Genomic DNA, 24462 nt, shown 5'->3' with positions numbered 1-24462 from the left:
CAACGGAGCCGGCCACGAGAATATGTAGTTTAAAACGACAAGATTCTCTCCACAGACTATGGTGGCCATTTTCAGAGCCACAACAGTGGCGTTGCCGCAGGTGCAGCGTGGGTCACAGTGGCCTACAACCAAACCGCTCATACGATCAACCAAACAATATTCTTTTTTGACCGATGCATTCATTCAACTTGCTTCTACTTATGCACGATACAATGCGGCATGATAAGCAAAGCAACCAAACTTTATTATTCCAGGTAACTAAAACACAATGTGCACGACGACAAACTTTATTATTCCAGGTAACTAAAACACATTAGAAACTGTAAAAACCACAGCACGTGAAGCCGGTTCACGAGACACACACACACTCACTCACAGCCACGTTACGTCTAAAGAGTAAACTGAAGACACACGGACACGCACGTACGTAAGGCGGTGACCGCGCGCCACAGCAGGGACGGTGACGCGCAACGCCAACAAATAACAGCAAACGCAAACAGACCGGCCGGCAGCCGGCAGGTCGATCATGCTGCTGCAATGCTGCATGCAGTGCAGCTAACCGGATTGGAGCCGGCCAGCCGGCGGGGGGCTGCCGGCTAGCAGATCCGCTTGCAGTGGCACTTGCTCACTATGCCGTGCCACTTGCACTCGCCCGACGGAAAGCCCTCCGTCTTGCAGACGTTCTCGCAGTTGCTCTCGCTCAGGCAGGCGCCGACGAACTTGTGGCTCTGCGAGAAGCAGTGCCTGTGCCTCGCTTCAGCCACCCTCGTCGTCCCCATCTCTGCGCGAATAAAATTAAGCAACGGCGGTGCACGCCGTGCTACATGTCAGAACGAAACAAGATTCATGCTACTACAAACAGTACGGCACGAGCTAGCTAGCGCGTGCTATGCAGGACATGCACCTGAGGCGGCGAGCAGCAGCAGGAAGACGACGACGGATGCGACCATGCGGCTGGAGGTCGACGCCATCCTTTGACACTGAACGACTGAACTACACTACTTTGACGGCTTTTGTCAACAGAGAGCGGGAGACTGGCTGGACACCTCCAGATGCAATTCCAACTGGATTACTGGAATGACCGGCACGACGACGGGTCGGGGTTTACATAGGGCTTTAGGCCTAGCTAGAGGCTAGAGTTTGTTGGAAATCCAAGTCCAGTATTTGTTTAATTTTCGCCAATACTCCCTATGATGGATCGAATCGAAAGCTGAGTCAGCACATTTTTCTAATGCAACATTGCAACCTGGTCGGTGCAAAGTTTGGAGATTTGCTCGTCGTGTCCCGACAATCTTGTCTCGGGCCTCTCGGCACAAGTGAAATTACACTGCTCACAGTACGGGTGCAGAAAAAAAAATGATATTGTGCACCGATGTAGAGGTGGCGCATCAGTGCATGCGTGGATGTCTGTGGAATGTGCGTGCTGGAGCCAAATCGACTACATGACTTGTTTGAATGTATACGTATTCACCTCCGTCCATGTAAGTTGGAGTAGATTGAGGTGAATTGAGTAAATTCCACCCCACTAAAACACACATGGACTGAGATGATATACGTCAACCCAAACAAGGTCCCATTACGTATAAATTGAGGTAGATATAAGTGGAGCAAAAAATCCTAAGTATAGATGCCAGCGGAATGGTAAAGTATTTTGGACATTGAGGACGCTATAATATTTGGATGTTTGAAAATACAGACTCGGGGGACAATTAATCTCCATATGATGTCTCTTATTTCTAGCTAAGATGATTGAAAAGATACACCAACACTGGGATAACCTGCCTGCCCTTGAAAAGATCTCTTATATTGTGTATATCTTATATTTTAGGTAATAAATGTTGTATTATATCCTAAATTAATTTTAATGTACTCTTCTAAAACAATTTATAGGAGATGAAACAAATTATGGTATAGGAGATATAACATAAGGGATCTTGTAGAGTTGCTCAGAAACCCTTCAATATAGGATTGGGAACTTTGTAGTGTTTCTGTTTAAAGAGGGGAAAACAATAGTTGGAGGTTGATGCAGGCCGCGGGGAGCTAATCACCACGGTGGATCAGATGTTCAGATCTGATTGGCCACCAGAGATCATGGTCGCCTGAAATGCAGCCTCCGTCAGGGAAGTAGTCAAGTAGAGCTCTGCTTCAAAATGACGTCGCATTGTTTTGTGAGTCACAATTTTGCAAAAGAAAAGAAAAAAACCTTTTACAATGCATTTGTACATGTCAATTATATTTATTCAACCCAAAGATCAACCGTACGAGCGAGAAGCTACGAGTCTTTGTTGAGACAGGAGCCCTCAGTAAAGTAATGTTCTGCAATCGCAGCATGCAAAGCAGCCCCAACAGGAATGACGTCCTCATCAACGAAGAAATAGGGGTTGTGAACTGAGTAAACAGAACCAGCTTTCTCGTTCCTAATGCCGATGCCAAACATAATACCGGGAACCAGCTGCTGGTAGAAAGCGAAGTCTTCGCCGGCCATGATCTTTTCCCCTGGTCTCACCTTGCCAGGGCCAAGCAAGCCTCTGCCGACATCCTCTACGTATCGATGCAGCCTCTCGTCATTCACAACAGCTGGGTACATTGGGTAGTCCTCAACCTTCATGTCGACAGCTCCCTTGCACCTATATACAGCCGACTGCCCTTCTACTACCTGGAAAAATGGAGATTGCCAATTACATTCTGGTATAAGAATTGCAAAGCTGCACAATCCTTTGGCAGAATCACGGTTGACTGAGAAAATGCATGTGTACTTTAAACCAATTATCAGAGCAAGTTACTCAAGAGGGAAAAAAAAACCCAATTATCAGAGAAAATGCACCAGGTATGGTCAATGCTATGCGTAGGTTTACATTTCAACCATCTTTTCAGCTCAAGACTGTGAATGCGACTGCAAGTCCCCTCCTTCGTACACAGCAGATGCCTCAGAGAGATAAAGTTCTGCAATTGCATTATGCAAAGCAGCACCAAGTGGAATGACGTCCTCATCAACGAAGAAATAAGGGTTGTGAGCTGAGTGAACGGAGCCAACTTTCTCGTTTCTAATTCCGATGCCAAACATAACACCGGGAATCAGCTGCTGGTAGAAAGCAAAGTCTTCGCCTGCCATGATCTTCTCTCCAGGCTCCACCTTGTCCGGGCCAAGCAAGCATCTGCTGACATCCTCTACATGGCGATGCAGCTTCTCATCGTTCACAACAGCAGGGTACATTGGGTAGTCCTCACTCTTCATATCAACGGCTCCCTTGCATCTATGTACTGCAGCCTGGCCTTCTACTACCTGAAAAATGGTGAATTCCCATTTCCTTCTGAATATGTGAATCCTATTAATTGTAGAGTTACTATTTATTAGAAGCATCCATTATTCTGAGAATTAGGTAAATACTGTTGCTTACTTTTGAAAGGGGAACACTAATTCAACTTTAACAAGACTAAGAACATTGCCATGGACTACTCACATAAAGAAAAACATGAGTTGCTAACTTTGTGTTCAGGCATACCAGAATAACACTGAAGTGGAACCATGTGTTTCTATGAGCCTATGGGGCAGTTACAGGTCTATAATACTAATACCATTCATTGCATAAGTAGTTTGAAAGCTATTGCGAAGGAAATGCATCTGTGCGACAATGCTTTGAATGTGCTAGCTCATTTAGAAGACATCTGTATCACAATAAAATAAATAACAACAAACAAAATCATGCATAATACATGATTTTACTAACCTCTTTAACCCTACTCTGCAGACGATAAAGGCCTTCAGTGGTGAGGCTCCTCAAAGTACCTCCAAATTCAACGACGTCAGGGGTAGCATCAAGGGCTTTTCCAGCTTTCACATAGGTAACCGAGACCACCTGAACGAAATAAACATAAATCGTCAAAAGGATTTTATGGAATTTATGTCCAAGATTTTCACCAATAGCATCAATATAAGAAAAAACATTGATATTCCCTTCAGGTTAGTCACTCCAGAATAGACCGACTATGGAGTTCACTGTTAATGAAGGAAACAGACGACCTCTCAACTAGAAGTCTAGAAGTGAGTAAGAAGGGTTCCTGCCCCTTGTTCTTCTTAATATAATGATATGCAACTCTCATGCATGTTCAAGAAAGAAAAAAAAACTAGAATGAGTACAATGTGTAAACATGACTGTTATGCCCTCAATTGAGGTTTCTTTAACATAATTTAGTAGTAAATAAAAATAGATTCCAAATCGCCCTAAGTTAGTCTGCATGAAATCAGCAACATGGTGGGTGCCCAAAATACACATTGGAACAAATGCAGAATCAAGGGCTCAAGACAAGGTTTTATCTGCTGGAAACAATCCTTTTATCTGAGAAAAAGGATGAACTAGCAGCTGGCCGAGTCAAAACGTTATTACAAGTTTACAACTATTATGCAGTCTGCGCGGGCTGATGCTTAATCTTTATCAACAGGGTATACTAGTAGTCAACCGTAAAGGGACTACCAAACCAAGCCTCAGTTAACTGTCTACAAGCAAAATATTTATTTCATTGTAGTTTCTAATCTTGATTTATCTGCAATGCCTTTCTACAGCATGCTAAAGAAATCCACAAAGTAAAATACTATTATCAAAAGCAGTATCATACTTGGCTGTGAAGAGGATCATCTTCTCTGGAAATAAGCTGCTGCAGGGACAGGATGGCCAATGATGCAGCGACAATAGGATCCACATTTAAGTGTGGGGTTTCAGCCATCCCAGTTTTACCTTCTATTTTTGCTTCAAAGAAACATACAGCTGCTTGTGTTGGTCCTGGGTGAGCTGCTATTACACCAGTTGGTATCCGATAGTCAACATGCATTGCAAATATGGCTTCAACACCATCCAGAACCCCTTCACTTATCATATGAGATGCACCTGCACCACCTTCCTCGGCAGGTTGAAAAAGGAGTCTCACTGTTCCCTTCACAGTAATAAGTATCAATTAATTAATTACTCCGTATAAAATCAAGGTTTTTTTTTTGAGAAAAATCTGAAGCAAGGTTGTAAAAAGTGGGCTAAACCATTTAGCGGTAGCCTCCTCTAGAAGCGAGTACTAATTATCTATATTAGACTAACTCAGTTCAGAATACAAGACAAACCATCATACGATTCTGGAGCTGCTCCTAAACAAAATTACCACAACTGAAATCAGGATGTTTTTTTTATGGAAGAAATCAGGATGTTCACTGCCTGTGAGTTGTTCATATTCAGTATTGCCACACTAGTTAAAATGGCATGCTGTATCTGAGGATTCAAACAAAGGTCAGGCACTTTGCTTAACTACCTTAGCTCAGAAATTGAAACAGAACCCCAATTCTTGAACAACTCGTTCTGTCGTACATGAAAGAGATTTGTATGGAAATGCACACCTTGAGCTGATCCTTACGCTGACTGAGTAACTTTGCTGCCCCCAGAAGCATCGCTGTGTGGACATCGTGCCCGCAGGCGTGCATCACTCCGTCCACCTTGCTCTTGTGCTCCCACTCCACTAATTCCTACAGTCGGGGCCAACAGAATGACATCAATTCAGCGAAGCAGCTGCCATCCTAATTTTCCCCCGGAACGGTTCCGATTAGAGAAGTGGAGACACAACACAAGATACTATCTGACCCAAGCGGAACATGAGAAGCTTCAGGAAGGGGGACAGCGCGAGGGACCTGGAGCGGGAGCGCGTCCATGTCGGCGCGGAGCGCCACGAAGGGGGGCGCCCCGGAGCCTACATCAGCGACGACGCCCGTTCCGGCGACGGCGCGGACGGGGAGGCCGAGGCGCTCGAGCTCCTCGCGGACGAGGGCTGCGGTGCGGTGCTCCCGGAACGCGAGCTCCGGGTGCGCGTGGATGCGCCGCCGCACGCTCACCATCCACTCCCGCTCCCCCCACGCGCGCCGCAGCAGCTCGTCCCCGTACTCATCCGCTGAAGCAGAGGAGAGAACGAGGAGGAGCAAGAGGAGAGGGATCGCCATGGTGGTTTAGCACCGCGCTCCTCCTCGCGGCCGGGGTCTCGAGGTAGGTGGGAGCTTTGATTTTGTCAAGCTCGACTGCTCGAGCCTCGAGGAAACGGACGCTGACGTACATAGTATCATCACTCACGGACTGCCAGTGAAGATATACGGTGCACCAGTGGAGCATTTGCCGAACCTCAATTAGATGTCCACTCGAATTCAGAATTCAGAAATCAGAAGATGATGAATCGAAACTTATCAACATGCTACCCGTGAACGAGTTTTTGCTGGACATTATTGTGCAACACCAATTGCAATTACAACGATATAAAATGTTGAGAAAGCAACCGTCAGTCTACTCGTACAGGTATATTTACTACTACCAAAAAGAAAGCAGTACAGCTGAACTGAGAGCAAGGATTTACTACTACCAACTCGTATCTGTCTCACTCTGGGCTAACATTCCCTATCTTCTGTTTCTTTTGATTGTCTGCATCTATGTGAAGGACATCCAAAACGTGCTCCCGCACTGTTGTGATTTGTTCTATGGGGCTTGTAAACCCATTCCTGAAATTCACTGGAGCAAATTAGCATTAGTAGGAAACAACAGGAAAGTGTTACTAGCTGCCCTAGGAAATGAATATCATTAGCATATCTTCAGCTAAGTACTGACGGATGTGGTTATCCAGCTTGGAAAGTTGAGATAATTGCCCTGTTCGCTTGGCTGATAAGCCATGACTGAAAGTACTGTTGGCTGATTTGTTGTGAGAGAAAAATACTGTTCGTTGGCTGAAAAAGTACGGCTTATAAGCCAAGCGAACAGGTAGAGCTAGAGGAACATGTAGACACAATGTTATCTATCGCTTAACAGATGAGCTCATAAACAGGAAAGATTTATTTAGCACCAACATCTAAGAACTCTGTATTCTGTAATGTAGCATGCTATAGCCTATGAATATTGCATAGGTTGCTGACACAAGCATGGGAAAAAATTTAGATAAAGAATGTCCGTAGCAACACGAATCCACAAATATTAGCCAGAACATATGCCCCTGCATATGTGATTCAATGTTTACTATGATCTTTCCTCAAAAAATGTTTACTATGATCTCCAAAGATTTCCCTGTCAGCACACTACTTTACTAGCTCTATTTGGATCATGTTGAAATTAGCATCCTAACTCTTAGCACTTACTAGCAACATTGACCTTGCTATTTTTTTAGTAGTTAGCATACCTCTTAGTAGATAGCCTGTTTGGATTCATACTACTAATTTTTAGTTGCTATTAGCAACATGGAGGACTCACCACGTAGGCCCTGTTTGGATCCATGTTGCTAATAGCTAGCAACTAAAAATTAGTAGACCTGGATCTAAATAGGCCACATACTAATAGGTGTGCTAGCTACTAGCAAGAATTAGCAGATGGATGTTGCTAGCAAGTGCTAAAAGAGTTACGAGTAGCACACTAATTTTGGTAGGATCCAAACATACCCTAGTACAACCTACTACCTGCTAACTCCTTTAACTTTGTCACTCGTTTAATACAGACAAAGCTCATCTACTTTCACAACAGCCAAATATGCATTTCTTGCTTCTAGGTTTTACTAAACTTTGGACAAAGTCGTCGAGGTGTGTTAGCAACTACTTGCCATATAATGCTAGCAGCCGTGCAGTTCTTAGATTTCAGAGATCAAGCTCCAATTTGGCTAATGTAAATTTAGCGCCAACCAAAATTTTAGTAGCACCATAAAGATGTGTGTTTCGATCCAGTGTCACTTGCACAACCTACTTTGCACATGAGGGAGCATTGGAAGTTGGTGAAATTTGAGTACACTCATCGTTTTCTCGCCATAGCTCTTATCATATCGACACCACTAACTGTCCAGCTCCAACTAACCATGAACGATATCTATCTAGTAATAAAAATACCCAGAAATTCCAAACCATTTTCACGATTTCTACATTTAATGCTGACGCAGACAACTAAGTTCCCGTTACCGAATCAAAACACGATATCACTCACCTTCCTTCCCGCATCACGCATGGAACTGCAGCAAGAGATCCATGGCCGCGCGCCGCCGCCCCTCGACGTCCAGCACCGGCGCCGCGGCGGCTGCCGCCGCTTCGGAACTGCTGCTCGAGCGGCGCCCTAGGGGCCATGAAGGCGGCACAGGACGCTTCCGCCGCTTGCTCCCCTGCAGGCCGCAGTCCCGGAGCCCCTCCTCCACCACCCCGACCATCTGCGCCCCCTCCCCATTCTCCTCCAGCTCCTCGCCGCTGTCCGCCATGGGCTGATCATCGCCGGACGATGCGTCGAGGCGGGAGAGGAAGGAACCGATGGCGGCGTGGGCGTCGCGGAGGGCGGACACCGCGGCGGCGGCATGGGAGGAGGGCGCGGGGGCTGAGAGCGCGGCCGCGGCCGCCGCGGCTCGGTGGATGGCGGCAGTGAGGTCTGTGAGTGGCGGGGCCGGTTGCGGCGGCAGATTGAGCTCCATAGCTACTCTTGGAAACGGAGCTCCACAACGTATGCTTGAGTGATGCTCAAAACAGGAGAGAGAGGATCCTGGCATCGCTCTCCCCATTGCAGCAAGCGACGCCAACTTCCACCGATGCCAGCAAAAATGGAGAGCGACGCAGGTAGTTGCGCCGGTGCCGGCCGTTGCCCAAACCATAAAATAGTATTTTCTTCGTCAACTCCCTGTAGCGCTGGAGCGGCAGAGCAAGGACCGACGCGGCGCAGGCCATACTCATCTGCGCCCGCAGCATGGACCGGCGCTATTTTTTATTTCTTGTTTCTTGCTCTGTGGGCCCCATGAAGAGATGTCAAGTGCTGCCCACTATTGTGGCTTGTGAGAAGAGTGACGCCAAAAAAAAAAAAGAGATGGGGTACAGTTTTTTTGGGCACCACTGCCATTGTGGAGGGCCTACGATGGCGGTGGAGAGGAGAAACGGCAGGTGAAAAGAATCCGCGCCGTGTTTCTGCGGTGCCGTGGGAGCCGGTGGGTAACCGCTGGAAACTTCCAGAAGTGTCCGAAATGGAGAATGGCACGTCTACGTGTCTTTAGTTCATGTAAAAAAAAGTGTTTTTAGTTTGAAATTTGCAGAGTAAAGTATCATTACATTTTTGGTACCTTCTGTTCAACCTTTAGGCACATTTCTCTCAGATTTGGAAAAGGAAAATATTAATAACTTATTTGGAACTTAGAAATTTTATAGAAATACAGAAATTTCACGATAATCAATTCATCTTGACATAAAAACATACAAGACAGAAAAGTCCTTTGTTCCAAAGGAAGCCTAAAAGTCATGAAATAAATGCACTTCTAGGATGCTGGGAAAGACCAACGCTACTATAAAATTTCATATATGCTTATCAAAAGTAATACCAACCAGTAATGATTGCACTTTAAAAATAGAGAAAGTAGTAAAAGTTACTAGCATCAAGGTGGTTCACAAGCTGAAAAGATACTCACTCTTACTATGGGACAAATTTTGAATCCTAAAAGTGTAATTATTTTGATAAGAAGGGAGCAGGTCCTAACTGCATAGTATCCTATATCATGTAGTCCCTCCATCCTAAAAAAAGTTTTAACTGTCTTTAATAAAATTTTTTGACCAAATTAATAGAGAAAAATACCAACGTTTAGGATACCAAATAGTTATACTAGGAAAACATATTTAAGAGTTAAATACACTAGCGGCCCTCTTGTGGCTCTGTGCCACTTAGGTCCACGAACTCTCAAAATCAAAATCTGCCTCCCTAAACTTATCAAATTGTGCCACTTAGGTCTATACACCCTTCAGAGGACGATGACTAGGTTAAAATTTTACAAAAAAAACCACCCTATCTATATCTATCTAGTCATCTTCTGTTCCTAGCGCTCCTTTCCTCGGCCCGTAGTGCCGGCGTCGCCCGAGTCGGCCTCCACCTCCGGCCAAGCACGCCTCCCCATCGCCGATTCGCCGCCCCACACCCCGGCCCACTTCTCCGCGTCCCCGCCAGCCAGCGCACGCCCAGGCAGCGGTGGCAAGGCAGCCTCGCGCGCCCAGGACCTCCTGGCGCCGCCCGTGGCCGCCATCGAGCGCGCGGACAGCCAGCGTCTTGGCGTCAGCAGGGAGGAGTACGATGTCCAGGGACGTGGGTGTGCGGGGGCTGGAGGCGACGGTAATGGGTTGGCCGCCTCTACATCGGGGGCGCGCGCGCGTGTGTGGCGAGGCACGGGCAGCGGCTGCACGTAGAGCGTCCAAGCAGCGGTGGCTCGAGTGCGCAAGGCGAGCGTCAGGGAGCTTGCTTGTGGAGCAGCCGCGGGTGAGCTGGCCTTCTCCAGGTTGAAGCAGCGGAGCTTGTGGCCAACTATGGCTTGCTCGTCCGCAAGGACCGTCGTTCGCCGCCGCAACTAGTAGCCCGCCGAAGGGGAGCTCCACCTGCGACCCCAGGGCAATGCCGCCGGGGTGCTTGTCGTACAGTAGCAGGATCCCCTGTCACCATCACCTGGAGGCGGCCCACACCATGCGTCCCATGGGCAGCGGCAGGACGCTGAGGAGCGCATGCGTGGCTACGTGCTCGCCCTAGCCTCCTCTGCTCCATGGCCGCCTTCATCGGCCATCTTCGTGAGCCTCGTAGGCGTGGTGGATGGTGGTGGATGATGACCCGCGGTGCCCGAACCCATCCTGCTCGGTGGCCATTGTGCCGGAGGCCCCAAGCTGGTTGACGAGGTGGCCACTGCCGAGGACAAGTCCTAATTCGCGCCTCCCGTGCTGCACTACGGTATTGGATCCGGCTGTGCCGCCGAACAGGAACGAGGCAGCGAGCACACACTCCACCGTCATGGCCGCTCGACGCCAGCCCCGCCGCCACGACCGCTCGACGTCAGCCCACCACCATTATCCCTGGGTGCCACCACGACGCCGCTGCCGCTAAGGCTATTGCGGTCCGTGGGCGCCGCCGCTGCCGTGACTTGTCGTCGATGTTGCGCAGCAGCAGCGTGAGCAGCTCGCAGATGCAGTGCTCGGACGGCGTCGAGGCGGCGGTGTGTCGTCGAGGCTGACGTCGCCGAGGACCACATCTAGGATGCCGCGGCAGTCGGCGAGGAGGCCGCAGTAGTTGAGGACGTGGGTCATGGGGTGGATCTCGCCGCCGTGGACGGGCTTCCGCAACGCTTCGCCATGGACGGGCTGAACTCCTCAATCGTGTGGCCCACGGTGGAGCCCAGCTGTTGGACAACCTCTCGGTGGCGCGCGTCGTCGTCGGAGAAGAGCGCCTCCAGCCCCGACTGCACGTCGGAGAGCACCTACACCTTGTACATGCGGAGCGTGCGGTACAGTTTCTCGGTGCCCGTGTCCGCGAAGGTTAGCAGCTATAGGATACAGCCCCTGATGACGTCGACGAAGCACTCGTGGCCGAGGTCCTCGTCCGAGCAAGGAGTCCGCACCACCGATAGGCCATCCTCGCCGTGTCGTTCTGCCAGGCCCCGCTGTCTGGACCACCACGGCATCTCCGTCTTTCACCGACGACCACGGCACCGCGATCCACACGGCCATGACCTCGCCGAGCACCACCCTGTCGCGCCAAGCCATACGATGGGCTGATATGTAGGTGCGGTGGTGGCACAGCGGGCCAGCCTTGGGCAACGCGTGGACACCGGCGTGGGTGGAGGAGTGCCGGAGGTAGTAAGACACCACACAGGGTGGTTTTTGTAAAAATTTATCCCAGTCAACGTCCTCTAAAGGGGTATGGACCTCCGGTGCATGACTAAACAAGGCAGATTTCGATTTTGCAAGTTCATGGACCTAAGTCGCACAGGCGCACAAGTTAAATGGCCGACAGTGTATTTAACTCTATATTTAATGTCAACCTAATACAACTTATTTGGTATTATAAATATTGATAATTTGTTTTATAAATTTAATTAAATCTAAAATGATTTAATTGGATACTGTGCTAAAAAAAATTCAGGGCAGAAGGAGTGTTACCGAACCTAATGACTCAGCCTCACAGCAAGCTCCTTCCCAAGCAGGTTCATCATCTCCCTGATCTGGAAAGGCAAACGTATGGCTAATTCTGCATCACTCCACGCCAACAAATTAAGAAAGAAATGAATTGAAAATGCCGAGAGGTCTTGTAGAAATGTATGCTTGTTAAAGCTCAGTTATCAAGATGACACGTGGGGAACATAAAATGTTGGATTCTGTAGCTGCATTAGCTTTTAACAAATTTTGTTCCAAGATGACATAACACATTAACACTGCACATGTTAAACTTACCAAAGCCTTTTAACTCGGTGAAATTAGAAAATTACCCCCACATAGTGTTGAAGAACTGGTGAGTAATGCTCCAGAGCTCGGTATGTCTTACTGAGAAGTCCAAGAAGCAGCTCCACTTCATCGCCAAGAAGATCCACCTATGGTTCATGGCAATAAAAAGGTTAGCTCCTTTTGTCTTTATATTAATTTCAGTGCTTTTGGCCATGCATGAGGCAGTAGCAAAGCCCTTTTTTCTGAAGACACAGTATGACTTTATGGACAGCATACAGAGAAATAATCATGGTTTCTAACCTCTGCTTCTGCTGTTTGGAGGTCGCAACATCTCCTAGTGAAAGCCCTCCGGTAAATAAGCTCACTTGTTTTAACAGAGTTCACTTGTTCAATCAGGTTTGACAATTGTTTGTCCAAGTCTCTCAATCTGTGCAATGATCCATTGATCATAGGTTAGTTAAATAGTGCCACCTCTCTCACACCTTTCTGAACTGCATGTCTGTATCCGAATCCGAACTACTAAATCAATTTCTGTTTCAACTTCCTATTGCGTTCATAAGGAAGTATAGGATGAAGACTTACAAACCTCAGCACAGCTCTTCCTATTTTTCCACACGCAATAGTCTCAAAGTCCATGAATATTTCATATATGTTTGTCAATGGAATGCACATTTCTTGATTCACTCCTTCAGAAGGCATGCACAAACCTATAGCTATCTCTTCTGTTTGCCGCTTCCTGCGATCATCCAATCCTTCCTCAAAATTGCAATTACCTGAATCATAAGCATCATCTCTGCCTGTTGATGCTTCAGCTTTCTTATCACTTCCTCTTGGATTTTGCCTGTCACAATTATCAATTATACCTAAAACTTCTTGATCCACAAGTACTCGATGTTGATCAGAGCCTACACCTTCATCTTCAGTAGTTACATTGACTTGTATATTTCCCTTCTCTAACTGCTCGGTGTAGTCAATCATACCAAATCTTCCCAGATTATCACTTGGTCTATTTTGGTGTTGAGATTTGACCACACTTAAATTTTGACCATTTACCAAATCATTTATGAAACCTCCAAAAATAATGCAGTCCATCTCTTCCTTGATAAGTCTCTCACTCTGAACCATTTCAGTAGTGATCTTCCAAGCATTCATAGTCTTGGCAAGAAGAGCTGTATGCACCTCATCTTCGATGGAGGTCTTGATAAGATGATCAACGGATTCAACACCTAGGTTCTTCACCAAGTCTTGGAACATGATACTATGTATCTCATACTGTAGATTACTTCTGATTTCCATTTCATCTCTTTGTTCTGTAAGCTCTTGTGCATCATATGCCTTAACCGAAAGCTTCCTTAATAGGTCTCTGAATACTGCTGAGTATAACACATGCTGCAGTTCACATCTGATTTCTGAATCAATCGTTCTTTCTGTTAGCCTTTCAGCTTCCTCTTGGGAGATACGATGCTCTTCTGAATTATAATATAGTCTGCCGCTCTCTGACTTCTCTGCCGGGATAAGCCTTGCTGAGTGCAGCTGGCTAGTTTCATCCTTCAGAGATTGGAATTCGTCAGAACTATTCTCATTAGCACCTCTGCTATGATGCAGTGTAGGTGTCGGACATCCTTCTCCCTCAGAACGATCGCATTTAGTTGATTCCACGTTGATCTCCCGGAGAAAACCCTCAACGACGGCACGGTACATCTCCTTCTCTGCATCCATGAGCCACCGCTGCTCCTCCATGGCTTCCCGCTGCGCAGAGACCGACCTCTCCATGGCATCGAACGCAGATGCGACGCTGTCTCTGACGACGCCGGCGTCCAGGACCATCTCCTGGAACTCCATAAGCAGCTGCGCCATGCTGTAGAATCCCGAGACGCCCTTGACACCGTCGCCCTCGTGGCCGGGGTCCTGCAGCCTCGCCATCGGCGACGCCTCGCCGCTGACCTTCTGCATGAGCGCCGCCAGCTCGGAGCTTGCGTCCTCCAGCCTGGCCCTCATCCTCGTCATCTTCCGGCCCACCGACCCCCGGAGCTCCGCGAACGCACCGACCTCCACCTCGGCACCGCGGCGATCGACTGCGGACGGCGTCTCCCGGCAGCGGCGCGACGGGTCGAGATCATCGCGCTTCCGGCGCATGTAGTCGCAGTCCGCCTGGGCGACGGCGAGTTCGGCCTCGTCGAGGCGGGCCTGGATCTGGTCCCGCGTCTCGAGGAGGTCGTCTAACAGCTGCTCGTGGCCGTCGTCGGCACCGCCGTCGGCCTCCATCTCCCCCCGCACGAAGCGGAGGCACCACTCGAGCTGCATGATGGCGAGCTCGGCGAAGCGGAGCTTCTGGAAGAGGCGCTCCAGGTCGCCGTCCTTCCAGAGGCTCTTCTTGTAGGCGTCCTCCATGGCGGCGTTCACCAGCCCCACCATGATGGAGTCCGCCACCTTCACCGCCACCCGCAGCCGGGAGTCGAGGCCGCTGAAGAAGGCGTCCATCGCGCACGACGGACGTAGGCCGGCGCAGATCGACACTGCGTGCTCAGTGATGGCGATTGGCGAGACTGTCCCGCGCACGCATGGAATTCTGCGGGCACGACGTCGTCGTGTACACGGAGGGCGGGAGGAGCCGGCTGCGGACAGCGGACGTGCGGTTTGGGGGCGGCCCGAGCGGAACGGAGCGAACAGCGGAGAGCCGGAGGAGACACTTCAGACTTGGCTCCTCGGCTCCTGGCACCTGCCAATGAAACGCGAAATCGCAGGTAAACAGATTTTAGAAAGGCAAGAAACCGCAGCTAAACAGATTTAAAGTTAGATAACTATGAGATGAAACAAGATCAAGACAAATGTAAAAACGCCCTCGCTCAAATTACTCCCTCCAAAATATAGTTTTGATCACTATTTCTATTAGAATATAAATGAACATCCTAACAAATTTTATGCTTACATGAAACACCTTTCAACAAAAATCTATGCAAATGATCTTCAAGGTACTAAATTAAATACCTTAAGGGCCGTTGGGATCTTTTCATTTAGAAGAATTAAAATCTATTTAATAAACTAGGCTATTTACCTTGAAATTTGACATTCCACCACTTTTCAAAGTTCACATATAAACCTATCTTAAATTTATAGGTTGCGAGATGAAAATTGATTTTATAGAACGCCATTCTATACTTTTACTTTACAACTTATAACACGCTCTTCAACTTGCTTCCCTACGGTAAAAATACAATACATAAGTATCTCTCTCTTATAACCAACACTAATATACAAATATAATCCATATACAACCATATTAGCTTAATTAATATATGTCTAAATTATGATTATTAAAATAAATTTAATTCTAGGGATCCAAACGGGGCCTAAAGTTATTTGTTATCAAAGTTTTAAAAGTTAACTCAAACCCTGCCTAAAGTATTTGTAAACCGAGGGAGCAGGAGATTCAGCATTCATGCGGTGCCAGCATCACCTGGACCAAACGCCAATGTGTCGGTGAGAAACAGCAATGGCACAGATTATCCTGAACACAAAATACAGATACGAACTGATTACACGCCCGAAAATGCCTACACAACGGATTTCCAACAAAAAATTAAGGATCTTTTTCCGTTTCTCAGCGACATCTATGGGCTTTCCGTTTATCAGCGACATCTATGGGCCGCATAAGGATTAATAGGAAATCATATATACAATGCTGACCGAAACTATCTGAACTATTTGACTGCAATTCATTATGCCCACAAATTCTCTGGTTTTCCTGATCTGATGAATTATCAGGCCCCTGAAGGCCCTTCTCAGCGGGCAGTTGGGTGATCCTCCTCATCGCTACAAGCTGATACATTGATCAATAAAAGGTAAAGTTAGAACCAGTCACAGGTACCATTGGCATGGGGAATACAAGGCGTTTGACACTATTGTTATAGAGAGAGAACATGCTGATATGGAAAACAGAAAATGTCTAAAATCTTATTACTTGCGTGAAAAAAATAAACTGCAAGGTGAGTGACACCATCGATAGCAGCAGTTATCTACTTGTGTGACAAATAAAGCACAGAAAAATATTAAAAGGTTTAATCACAAATTTAGTATTTCCCTGTATACCAGGAGAAAGGTAGGTTGGCCTTGAAGTTGAGGCATTTTTTACACTTATAAGACACTACCAGAGGTGCGTAATTATCATCCTCCATCATCAGCCACCACCAGTCACCACTACCACTTTGTATAGGACAGAACCTTGGCATATAAAAAATTAGAACAAATTTATGCTAGCTCTAGCCATTGAGCTCCTTCAGTGTCTTACTTTCAGGTTATATACTACTACAATCCATTCCAGTGGATCCACATCAAGGTACATCTTCTTTCAGAAATCTTAGAGACAATATCTACAGGCATAGAGAAGACTAGATACTTCATTGCACACCAGGGTTTAGAGAGGGTTTTTTTTTTCAGAGGCTACATCTACATGAATTCTTTACACCCAGAGGAACAAACAATCAAGATATACTATGTTCAGTTTAGCTGATTCTTTCAATTCTCTAGATGTAATTTGACCAAGGAATTCCCCAAGAGAAATGAAAAAAGTTTGAAACAGCCAATGAGTCAAAATAACCTAACCAAATCATAAAATTAGTGACCCTAAATTTCAATTCTAAAATTTCCCCTTCAAGAAGTTCATTTTGAAATGTTAATTTGGTAAAGAAATGACACTGTTGGTGTCCACATAATAGACTAACCAAATAAACATATTAACGGAGGGCCATAAAACTGGAAACAAATTCATGAGTTTCAAATATCAAACCTTTCTGCCAGCCTAAAATCTAATACAATGTTGAACTAAATCCTACTGGTTAAAATACTGAGCTTTTTTAGATCAAAGGCTTTCACCCGGCTTTATTAGAAAGCTTAACAAAGGTCATCGATCCAAGGCTGGGGATACCAGCTTACTCAAAATACTGTGCTTCTCTAGTGTGAATTTGTTCAACAAGGATTCAGGAGTACCAGTAGTTAACAAGACTTGCAAGAACTATAGTGAATTGAACAAAAATATAAGACTGCGAATAATCTACAAGCTGTGACAGAAGCAAAAGCCACTAATAGGTAGGTTCCTAAACTTTGAAAACCGAGCGGGAGGGGGAAATCTGGGCAGGAGGGGGCAGGGGCAACCGCGGAGGAGGGGCAACTGTGGGGGAGGGGCACCCGGGCAAATAGCAAGCGCGGAAGGCACTCGCATATCTGCAAGTTGAGGGGGAGATTTACCAAGTGCTTATCTTTAGGGAGTTGTTTTACAAAACTGTTGGAGGGCCCTTTTTCCTTTTTTCCAAAAAAATGAATTAACGAAGTTGTTTTAAGGAGCTTTTGGAGATGCTCTAATTAAGGGTGTCAAAATATTTAGCTTATTGCTGCTATTGGAAACTCTTGTCTGTGACTGAGGCATAGAGTCATATCCTGAAACTCAGCTAAGGGGAGTTGGAGCGGCATATGCTCAACATACCCTGTAAACATAAACTTAGAAGCACTCCCAATCCCTGGGCTCACTAAAAAAACATGAACCAAGTTTAATGGATCAGGAAATCGATGCTGCACCACATAAAAGAAATGAGACATCAAAGCCATTCCAATATCACCCTAATCTCGTCCATATGACAGACCTGTACCTGAGCATGAGCTGAACACAAACCAACCCAAAGCACATAATGGCTCCCATTTCCTACCCATTTAATGTCTCCTCTCTAACCTTCATATTAGTAAGGTCGTCAAGTAACAAGTCTGCAATCCTTCTTACCCATTTTTTCATCGAACAATCACCTATTGAAATCTGTCTCCAACCTCTCAAGTCTCTACCCTGCGTATTTCCTCCTCTTTGTATTCTTTTGCTTTCTTTAGAAGAAAAAAAAAATATAGTTCTAAGAATAGCAGACCAGTAGCCATTTTGAAGTTTCTGCAAAGGCCAAATTAATTTTATAATGAAATTAGTGCATTGAAATTTTGTTGACTATTCCAGTGGCTAGTTTACAGATACAAAAGGTGCTAATACAAAATTACAAATTAGAAATTCAGGTTATTGAAGTTCTACTTGGCCACTTGGGTATGAAATGAGGATTGTTAAATTTGGAACCTAAATTTACAATTTGAAGATGATGAATTTGATAGTTAAGCCTAGCTGCTTGTATCTTACTTTCTGCTGTTACTATTCACTGTCTAGGTAGTTTCAGGTGTCTTAGCACCCAAGTTTCGTATCTACTTTATGTAGTGGAATATGCTAGAGTACGTGGCTGTCTACTTTGCTATATAAGCAGTGACAGACCATCTTGTATCCCAAGTCTTGTAATTTTCAATTTCAATCCAAGCGGCTTAGTGGCCAAGCTGCCCTCTGGGCTTTCCCCAAATCTGAGATCCATTTTGTTCATGTCTGGGCAACAATTGGTATCAGAGACTTGTGTTCTTGAGTGAGCAGAGCCATGTCCACCGCCAGCCAAATCGCTAGAGCCCGCGGTGCCGTCGGCCGAGGAACCGGAGCAGGAGCCGACGACCGCGCGACGCGCCTTGCTGCCGCAGAGGCAGCGGCTGCGGCCCAGGCCGCGGTGGCTGCAGCCGCAGCGCTGCGCGCTGAGATGGAGTGGGAGGAGCCAGAGCCAGCGGGAGGAAGGTCGCGCAGTCTGATCGGGCGCCACCGCCAGTCGCCGTCACCAGAGCGGCGGCGTGGTCGCCGCAGGCGCTCCACGGTGCTGCAGACGGTCTACCGCGACACCGGAGCAGGGACGCCTAGCAACTATGCTCACCAAGGGGAATTACCACGAGTGGAGCTTGCTGATGAAGGTCAAGCTGCAGGCTCGACGGCAATGGGAGGCGGTCCACGTCGGCGGCGTCGACTACGACGACGATTGGCGGGCGTTGGAGGCGCTGTGCGCCGCCATCCCCACCGAGCTTGGCGCTTCCAACGCCACCAAGGCCACGGCGAAGCTGGCGTGGGAGTCGATCGCCGCGGCACGCGTCGGTGGAGATCGCGTGCGTCGGCCAACGCTGCAGCGCCTCCGAGGGGAGTGGGAAGGCCTCACCTTTCAGCCCAGTGAGCAAGTCGAGGACTTCGCCGTGCGACTGACCAACCTGATGGAGCAGATGGCGCGCAACGGCGACACCGACCCCACGGAGGAGCGCGCGGTGGAGAAGTTTCTCCGCTGCATGCCGAAGAAGTACGCGCAGATCGTCATATCGATCGAGATGCGAGCAGCTCACCGTCGAGGATGTCACCGGGAGGCTCAAGGCGGTGTAGGACCGCGAGCAGGCGCCGGATTCCGAGCTGAGTGCCGTCGGGGGCAAGCTGCTGTACACTGCTGAGCAGTGGCGTGCCTTCGAGAAGAAGAAGAAAGAGGAAGGCGCCGGATCATCCAAGGATCGTCGTCGGCGTCCCCGTGGCGGCAAGAAGAACAAGCCCAAGGGAGATCGCGATGGCGGCGGAGCACAAGCGGACAAGACAGTCGCCGGCGGCGGCGAACGCAAGGCGAACCGCGACGACACCTGCCTCAACTGCAACCGCGCCGGACACTGGGCCAGGGATTGGCCCCCATCCCCGGCGCGAGCGCGAGCGCGGCGGCGCGGCGAACGTCGTTGAAGCAGAGGAGGAGGCTGCTCTGTTTCTCGCGCACGGGTTCCTGGAGCTAGATGCGGAAGGGAGCCGCGGCAAGGCGCAAGCTTCGACCTTCTGCATCGAGTCCGCCGTCGACCTCGACATCGAGGAGCCGCGAGCCCGTGTCTTCCTCAACACCGGCTCCGGCGAGGACAAGCTCGACGGTTGGTACCTCGACAGCGGCACCACCCACCACATGACAGGCCGTCGCGAGCTGTTCACCAACCTCGACCGCAAAGCCAGAGGCACGGTGAAGTTCGGCGATGAGTCAAAGGTGGAGATTCATGGCGTCGGCTCCATCATCTTCGAGGCGAAGACTGGCAAGCACCGGGTGCTTCACGGCGTCTACTACATCCCGGCGCTCCGCAATTCGATCATGAGCCTCGGCCAGCTAGATGAAGGCGGCTCAAAGGTGGAGATCGACAAGGGTGTGTTGAGGATTTGGGATCAGCGCGGACGGCTTCTGGTCAAGGTCCGCCACGGCGCCAAGGCGTACCGACAACGGCCGGGAGTTCACCATCTACTGCGCGGATGAAGGCATCCAGCGCCACTTCAGTGCCCTTACTCGCCGCAGCAGAACGGGGTCGTGGAGAGAAGGAACCAGACGGTGGTGGCCATGGCGCGGGCATTGCTGAAGCAGTGGGGCATGCCGGCCAAGTACTGGGGAGAGGCGGTGGTGACTGTAGTCCATCTGCTAAACCGGTCGCCGACGAAGAGCTTGCAGGGCAAGACCCCGTACGAGGCGTGGCGTGGAAGGGCGTCGGCGGTCGCTCACCTGCGCACATTCAGCTGCCTCTGCTTCGCCAAGGAGCTGAATCAGGTGCAGAAGCTGGACGATCGCAGCCGACCTGGTGTCTTCATCGGGTATGCTAAGGGCGCCAAGGCGTACCGCGTCCTCGACCCGGAGACCCAGCGCGTGCGTGTGACAAACGACGTCGTCTTCGACGAAGGCCGCGGTTGGGACTGGACCAAGGTTGGACAGAGCTCGGCATCGGTGGTGGAAGAATTCACCGTCGAGTACCTGTGGAGTGGAGGAGCTAAGGGAGTACAAGGTGCGTCTCCATCGACATCCCCAGCTCCGCCGCGCTCACCGTCACCAGCTTCGGGGGAGCTCGGGAGTGCGACGACGGCAGCTGCCACTCCACCTCCGCTCCAGCCGGCTTCACCAACGGCGCCATCGGCTACGGCATCACCTGCTTCCCCCACTGCCGCACCGCCGCCTGCTGATCAACCTCCGGTCGAGCTCGCCACGCCGCTGGAGGACGACGAGGATCATCTGGACGCGTTCTATGACGACGAGCCTCTTCGCTATCGCATGGTGACGAACATCATCGACGACGGGACTCCACCAGGGCTGGCGCCGCACCTCTTCGCCCAGCTGCACCTGACTCACGCCGGCGAGCCAACTACCTATGCTGAGGCGCAAGACGACCCAGCTTGGCAAGCGGCAACGAAGCAAGAGCTCCAGTTTGTGGAGAGGACCAAGACATGGGAGCTCGTCGATCTGCCTGCTAATCATCGCCCAATCACCCTAAAGTGGGTCTTCAAGTTGAAGAAGGACGAGAAGGGGGCGGTGACCAAGCATAAGGCGAGGCTGGTGGCGTGCGGGTTTGTCCAGCTTGGCATCGACTACGACGACGCGTTCGCCCCGGTGGCGCGCATGGAGTCGGTCCGTGTCTTCCTCGCGCTGGCAGGCCAAGAAGGATGGCGAGTGCACCACATGGACGTGAAGTCCGCATTCCTCAACGGCGACCTCAAGGAAGAGGTGTACGTGCGTCAGCCGCCTGGCTTCGCCATCGCCGGGAGGTAAGACAAGGTGTACCGCCTGCGCAAGGCCCTCTACGGCCTGCGACAGGCGCCGTGTGCCTGGAACATGAAATTGGATGCCACGCTCAAGGCGATGGGCTTCCAGCAGAGCGCGCACGAGACGGCGGGGCAGAGGGCGCACCGTCCTGCTTGTCGGCGTCTACATTGACGATTTGATCATCACCGGCGCCGAGGAAAAAGAAGTGGTGAAGTTCAAGGCGTAGATGAAGGAGAAGTTCGACATGAGCGACCTCGGCCTCCTCTGCTTCTACCTTGGCATCGAGGTGCACCAGGATGCCAGTGGCATCACCCTCCGCCAAGCTCACTACGCCAAGTGGATCCTCGAGCTTGGCGAGATGGCCGGTTGCAATCCGGCGCACACGCCAATGGAGGAGCTCAGGCTCAGTCGTCACAGCACAGCGGAGGAGGTGGACTCTACGCACTACCGGCGGCTCGTCGGCAACCTCCGGTACCTGGTGCACACCCGACCGGACTTGGCGTTCGCGGTCGGGTACGTGAGCCGGTTCATGGAGCGGCCCACGATGGAGCACCTGCAGACCGTGAAGCGTGTTCTTCGCTATGTGGCTGGGACCCTGGACTACGGTCTGCACTACAAGAGGGCTCCCGGCACGGCGCGCTTCGTCGGCTACTGCGACAGTGACCTCGTCGGCGACATCGACACAAGCAAGAGCACCAGTGGAACTATGTTTTTTCTGGGTGACTGCTTGGTCAGCTGGCAATCCATCAAGTAGAAGGTTGTGGCGTTGTCAAGCTGCGAGGCAGAGTACATCGCCACCACCACTGCAACAACACAAGCTTTGTGGCTCTTCAGGTTGCTCGAGGAGCTTCTTGGCAGAAAGGTTGATGTGGTGGAGTTGAAGGTGGACAACAAGTCTGCTCTAGCTCTGGCCAAGAAATCGGTCTTCCATGACAGGAGCAAGTACATTCGGATCAAGTACCATTTCATCAGGGACTGCTTGGAGGAAGGGAGCATCAAGGCCAACCACATCGCCACTACTGATCAGCTTGCAGACGTACTCACCAAGTCGCTGGGCAAGACCAAGTTCCAGGAGATGAGGAGGAGAATTGGTCTGAAGCAGATCACTCAGCACTAGGCTTAGGGGGAGATTGATAGTTAAGCCTAGCTACTTGTATCTTACTTTCTGCTGTTACTATTCACTGTCTAGGTAGTTTCAGGTGTCTTAGCACCCAAGTTTGGTATCTACTTTATGTAGTGGAATATGCTAGAGTAGGTGGCTGTCCACTTTGCTATATAAGCAGTGGCAGACCATCTTGTATCCCAAGTCTTGTAATTTCCAGTTTCAATCAAGCGGCCTAGTGGCCAAGCTGCCCAGATCCTCTGGGCTTTCTCCAAATCTGAGATCCATTTTGTTCATGTCTGGGCAACAGAATTGAACATTTCTCTTCAAGGGATGCTAGAAGAATGGTGATTTCAATGCAAACTGTCATATACTAGTTTAGAAATTTGTTTCCCAAGCGATGGAATCCTTTATACTACATGAAAAACGGGTAGACACTTTCTTAAGGATTATAGTCAACAATGTTTTGTTCTGCAGCTGTAGTTTTATTAAGTGTAAAGCTTAATTATAAAAACGTTGTGTGTAAAACTTAGCGATTCCAGGAGAAATGGCAAGCTCTTTTGACAATAAGATGACAAAATAGTATTCATCGAGTAAACTAGAAACAGGTGCATACCTCCGCAGCAGAAGCAACAGCAGCAGCAGGTGAGGAGCAAGACGGCATCCCAGGCGAGCTCGAGCGCGCCGGCCAGCACGGACCCCGACGGCGAGCGGTCCTCGAGCAGCGGCGCCTTCCCGCCGCCGCTGGGCTGGCCGTCCTGGTCCTCCTGGCCCTCGCCCTGCCGCTCCTTGTGCTGCCGCTGCGCGCGCTTCATGTTACCGAGGTTGAGCTCCAGCTTCTGGAGGTAGCCGTGCTTGAACGAGTCGCGGATCCGGAGCGATGGCCACAGGTGCATCTTCTTCGCCGGCGGTGAGGGGGGGCGGTCGGGTTCGGGGAGCGGGGCGGGGGCAGGGAACGAGGACGGCGCCGAGAGAAGCGTACGCTCTTGGGATCGTTGCGGGTAGGTTGGGCTGGGCGCCTGGCGTTGATTGATGATTGGGATTTGGGGATCTTGGAGCTGGAGGGATCCGGCAATGGGACGGCTGGTCGACACACCGTGACCGCGACGAACGAATGTGCAGTGCTGCAGGCCCCCAGTCTGAATACTGGCGGGCCGGGCTGCCGCGGTGGTCGCTGGTGAGTAGATGAAAACGGATCGGATACGAACGGATATCATTCATATTATATTTGTTTTTATATTTCTGTTCGGATTCGAACACGGATAGCGTTCGGATACATATACGAATACGGATTGACTCAGTTATGGATACGAATAATGAGTATCGAATACGGTATGAATCGGATTCGGAAAAGGTCGGATACAAATATCTATTCGGATATTGAGTAAAAGCAGCATATATATATATATATCATACGTGCGCAAACCATTACACCACTCTATGAGTCCATAATCCATCTAGATTAAGCCAAAAGACTAAAGAGTAAAGCAACAAATAAGATAAAGATACAGATACATCATACATCAAACATCATACAAGCACCAATCTTCGCGGCATGAGTAGAAATAGCCAAGCTCATGGCTTCATGGGTCTCATGGAGTTATGGTCATCTACAATCCTTATATAGGTCATTTTTTTATTTGAGAAAGATTGAACAAAATGTAGTTCAAATTTCACAAGTGTGTGATATAGTTTTAGAAAGTCTATATGAGATTCAAGAATTTGTGACTAGTGTATGA

General features: G+C 49.2%; 4 protein-coding genes and 1 pseudogene across 12 annotated transcripts; all 5 read right to left on the bottom strand.

The window, feature by feature from the left end:
• Positions 1–257: 257 nt before the first annotated feature.
• Positions 258–1096, bottom strand: LOC136494272 (defensin-like protein CAL1). Its single transcript, XM_066490442.1, has 2 exons — positions 905–1096; positions 258–781 (listed from the first exon to the last, which is right to left on the bottom strand). Exons 1-2 carry the CDS (start codon positions 969–971, stop codon positions 597–599), a joined length of 252 nt encoding a protein of 83 aa, XP_066346539.1. The 5' UTR covers positions 972–1096; the 3' UTR covers positions 258–596.
• Positions 1097–2082: 986 nt separating this feature from the next.
• LOC136490967 (IAA-amino acid hydrolase ILR1-like 5) lies at positions 2083–5994 on the bottom strand. Of its 5 annotated transcripts, none has more exons than XR_010767925.1 (6): positions 5666–5994; positions 5378–5503; positions 4615–4929; positions 3729–3857; positions 2825–3283; positions 2518–2656 (listed from the first exon to the last, which is right to left on the bottom strand). XR_010767925.1 is itself a non-coding variant. In XM_066487178.1 (6 exons), the coding sequence occupies exons 1-5, from the start codon at positions 5969–5971 to the stop codon at positions 2876–2878; spliced, it is 1284 nt and encodes a 427-aa protein (XP_066343275.1). In that variant the 5' UTR covers positions 5972–5994; the 3' UTR covers positions 2518–2656; positions 2856–2875. The 5 variants fall into 5 exon arrangements, 4 of the variants coding, with proteins under 4 accessions (XP_066343277.1, XP_066343275.1, XP_066343274.1 ...); XM_066487178.1 differs by having other exon boundaries at positions 2856–3283; XM_066487180.1 differs by lacking the exon at positions 2825–3283 and having other exon boundaries at positions 2083–2656; positions 5666–5986.
• Positions 5995–6380: 386 nt separating this feature from the next.
• Positions 6381–8755, bottom strand: LOC136490968 (uncharacterized; annotated as a pseudogene).
• Positions 6391–15712, bottom strand: LOC136490965 (uncharacterized). Of its 5 annotated transcripts, none has more exons than XM_066487175.1 (6): positions 15663–15712; positions 12792–14924; positions 12506–12632; positions 12250–12351; positions 11929–11985; positions 6391–6527 (listed from the first exon to the last, which is right to left on the bottom strand). In XM_066487175.1, exons 2-5 carry the CDS (start codon positions 14684–14686, stop codon positions 11929–11931), a joined length of 2181 nt encoding a protein of 726 aa, XP_066343272.1. In that variant the 5' UTR covers positions 14687–14924; positions 15663–15712; the 3' UTR covers positions 6391–6527. The 5 variants fall into 5 exon arrangements, 4 of the variants coding, with proteins under 4 accessions (XP_066343272.1, XP_066343271.1, XP_066343273.1 ...); XR_010767924.1 differs by having other exon boundaries at positions 6516–6527; positions 12215–12351; XM_066487174.1 differs by lacking the exon at positions 6391–6527 and adding an exon at positions 8861–9009.
• Positions 15713–23899, bottom strand: LOC136490969 (uncharacterized). Its single transcript, XM_066487182.1, has 2 exons — positions 23340–23899; positions 15713–16025 (listed from the first exon to the last, which is right to left on the bottom strand). The coding sequence occupies exons 1-2, from the start codon at positions 23617–23619 to the stop codon at positions 15988–15990; spliced, it is 318 nt and encodes a 105-aa protein (XP_066343279.1). The 5' UTR covers positions 23620–23899; the 3' UTR covers positions 15713–15987.
• Between the last annotated feature and the right edge of the window lie 563 nt (positions 23900–24462).

Source organism: Miscanthus floridulus, chromosome 11 (assembly GCF_019320115.1).
Source record: "Miscanthus floridulus cultivar M001 chromosome 11, ASM1932011v1, whole genome shotgun sequence".
Lineage (NCBI taxonomy): Eukaryota > Viridiplantae > Streptophyta > Magnoliopsida > Poales > Poaceae > Miscanthus > Miscanthus floridulus.
The sequence above is the reverse complement of the archived record's forward strand: the minus strand, read 5'-3'. Positions and strand labels throughout refer to the sequence as shown.

Bases quoted from the DNA above. Each gene is read 5' to 3' on its own strand.
- LOC136490967 (XM_066487178.1), bottom strand. From the start codon at position 5,971: ATGGCGATCCCTCTCCTCTTGCTCCTCCTCGTTCTCTCCTCTGCTTCA. The intron at 5,504-5,665 runs GTCCCTCGCGCT...CCCCGACTGTAG, and splicing joins TGGACGCGCTCCCGCTCCAG to GAATTAGTGGAGTGGGAGCA. The intron at 3,284-3,728 runs GTTAGTAAAATC...ACCATTTTTCAG, and splicing joins TGCAGAGTAGGGTTAAAGAG to GTAGTAGAAGGCCAGGCTGC.
- LOC136490965 (XM_066487175.1), bottom strand. From the start codon at position 14,686: ATGGACGCCTTCTTCAGCGGCCTCGACTCCCGGCTGCGGGTGGCGGTG. The intron at 12,633-12,791 runs GTTTGTAAGTCT...ATCATTGCACAG, and splicing joins ATAGGAAGAGCTGTGCTGAG to ATTGAGAGACTTGGACAAAC. The intron at 11,986-12,249 runs GTAATTTTCTAA...TTGCCTTTCCAG, and splicing joins TTCTTCAACACTATGTGGGG to ATCAGGGAGATGATGAACCT.
- LOC136494272 (XM_066490442.1), bottom strand. From the start codon at position 971: ATGGCGTCGACCTCCAGCCGCATGGTCGCATCCGTCGTCGTCTTCCTG. The intron at 782-904 runs GTGCATGTCCTG...TTATTCGCGCAG, and splicing joins GCTGCTGCTCGCCGCCTCAG to AGATGGGGACGACGAGGGTG.
- LOC136490969 (XM_066487182.1), bottom strand. From the start codon at position 23,619: ATGCACCTGTGGCCATCGCTCCGGATCCGCGACTCGTTCAAGCACGGC. The intron at 16,026-23,339 runs GTATGCACCTGT...TCAATGTATCAG, and splicing joins CTGTTGCTTCTGCTGCGGAG to CTTGTAGCGATGAGGAGGAT.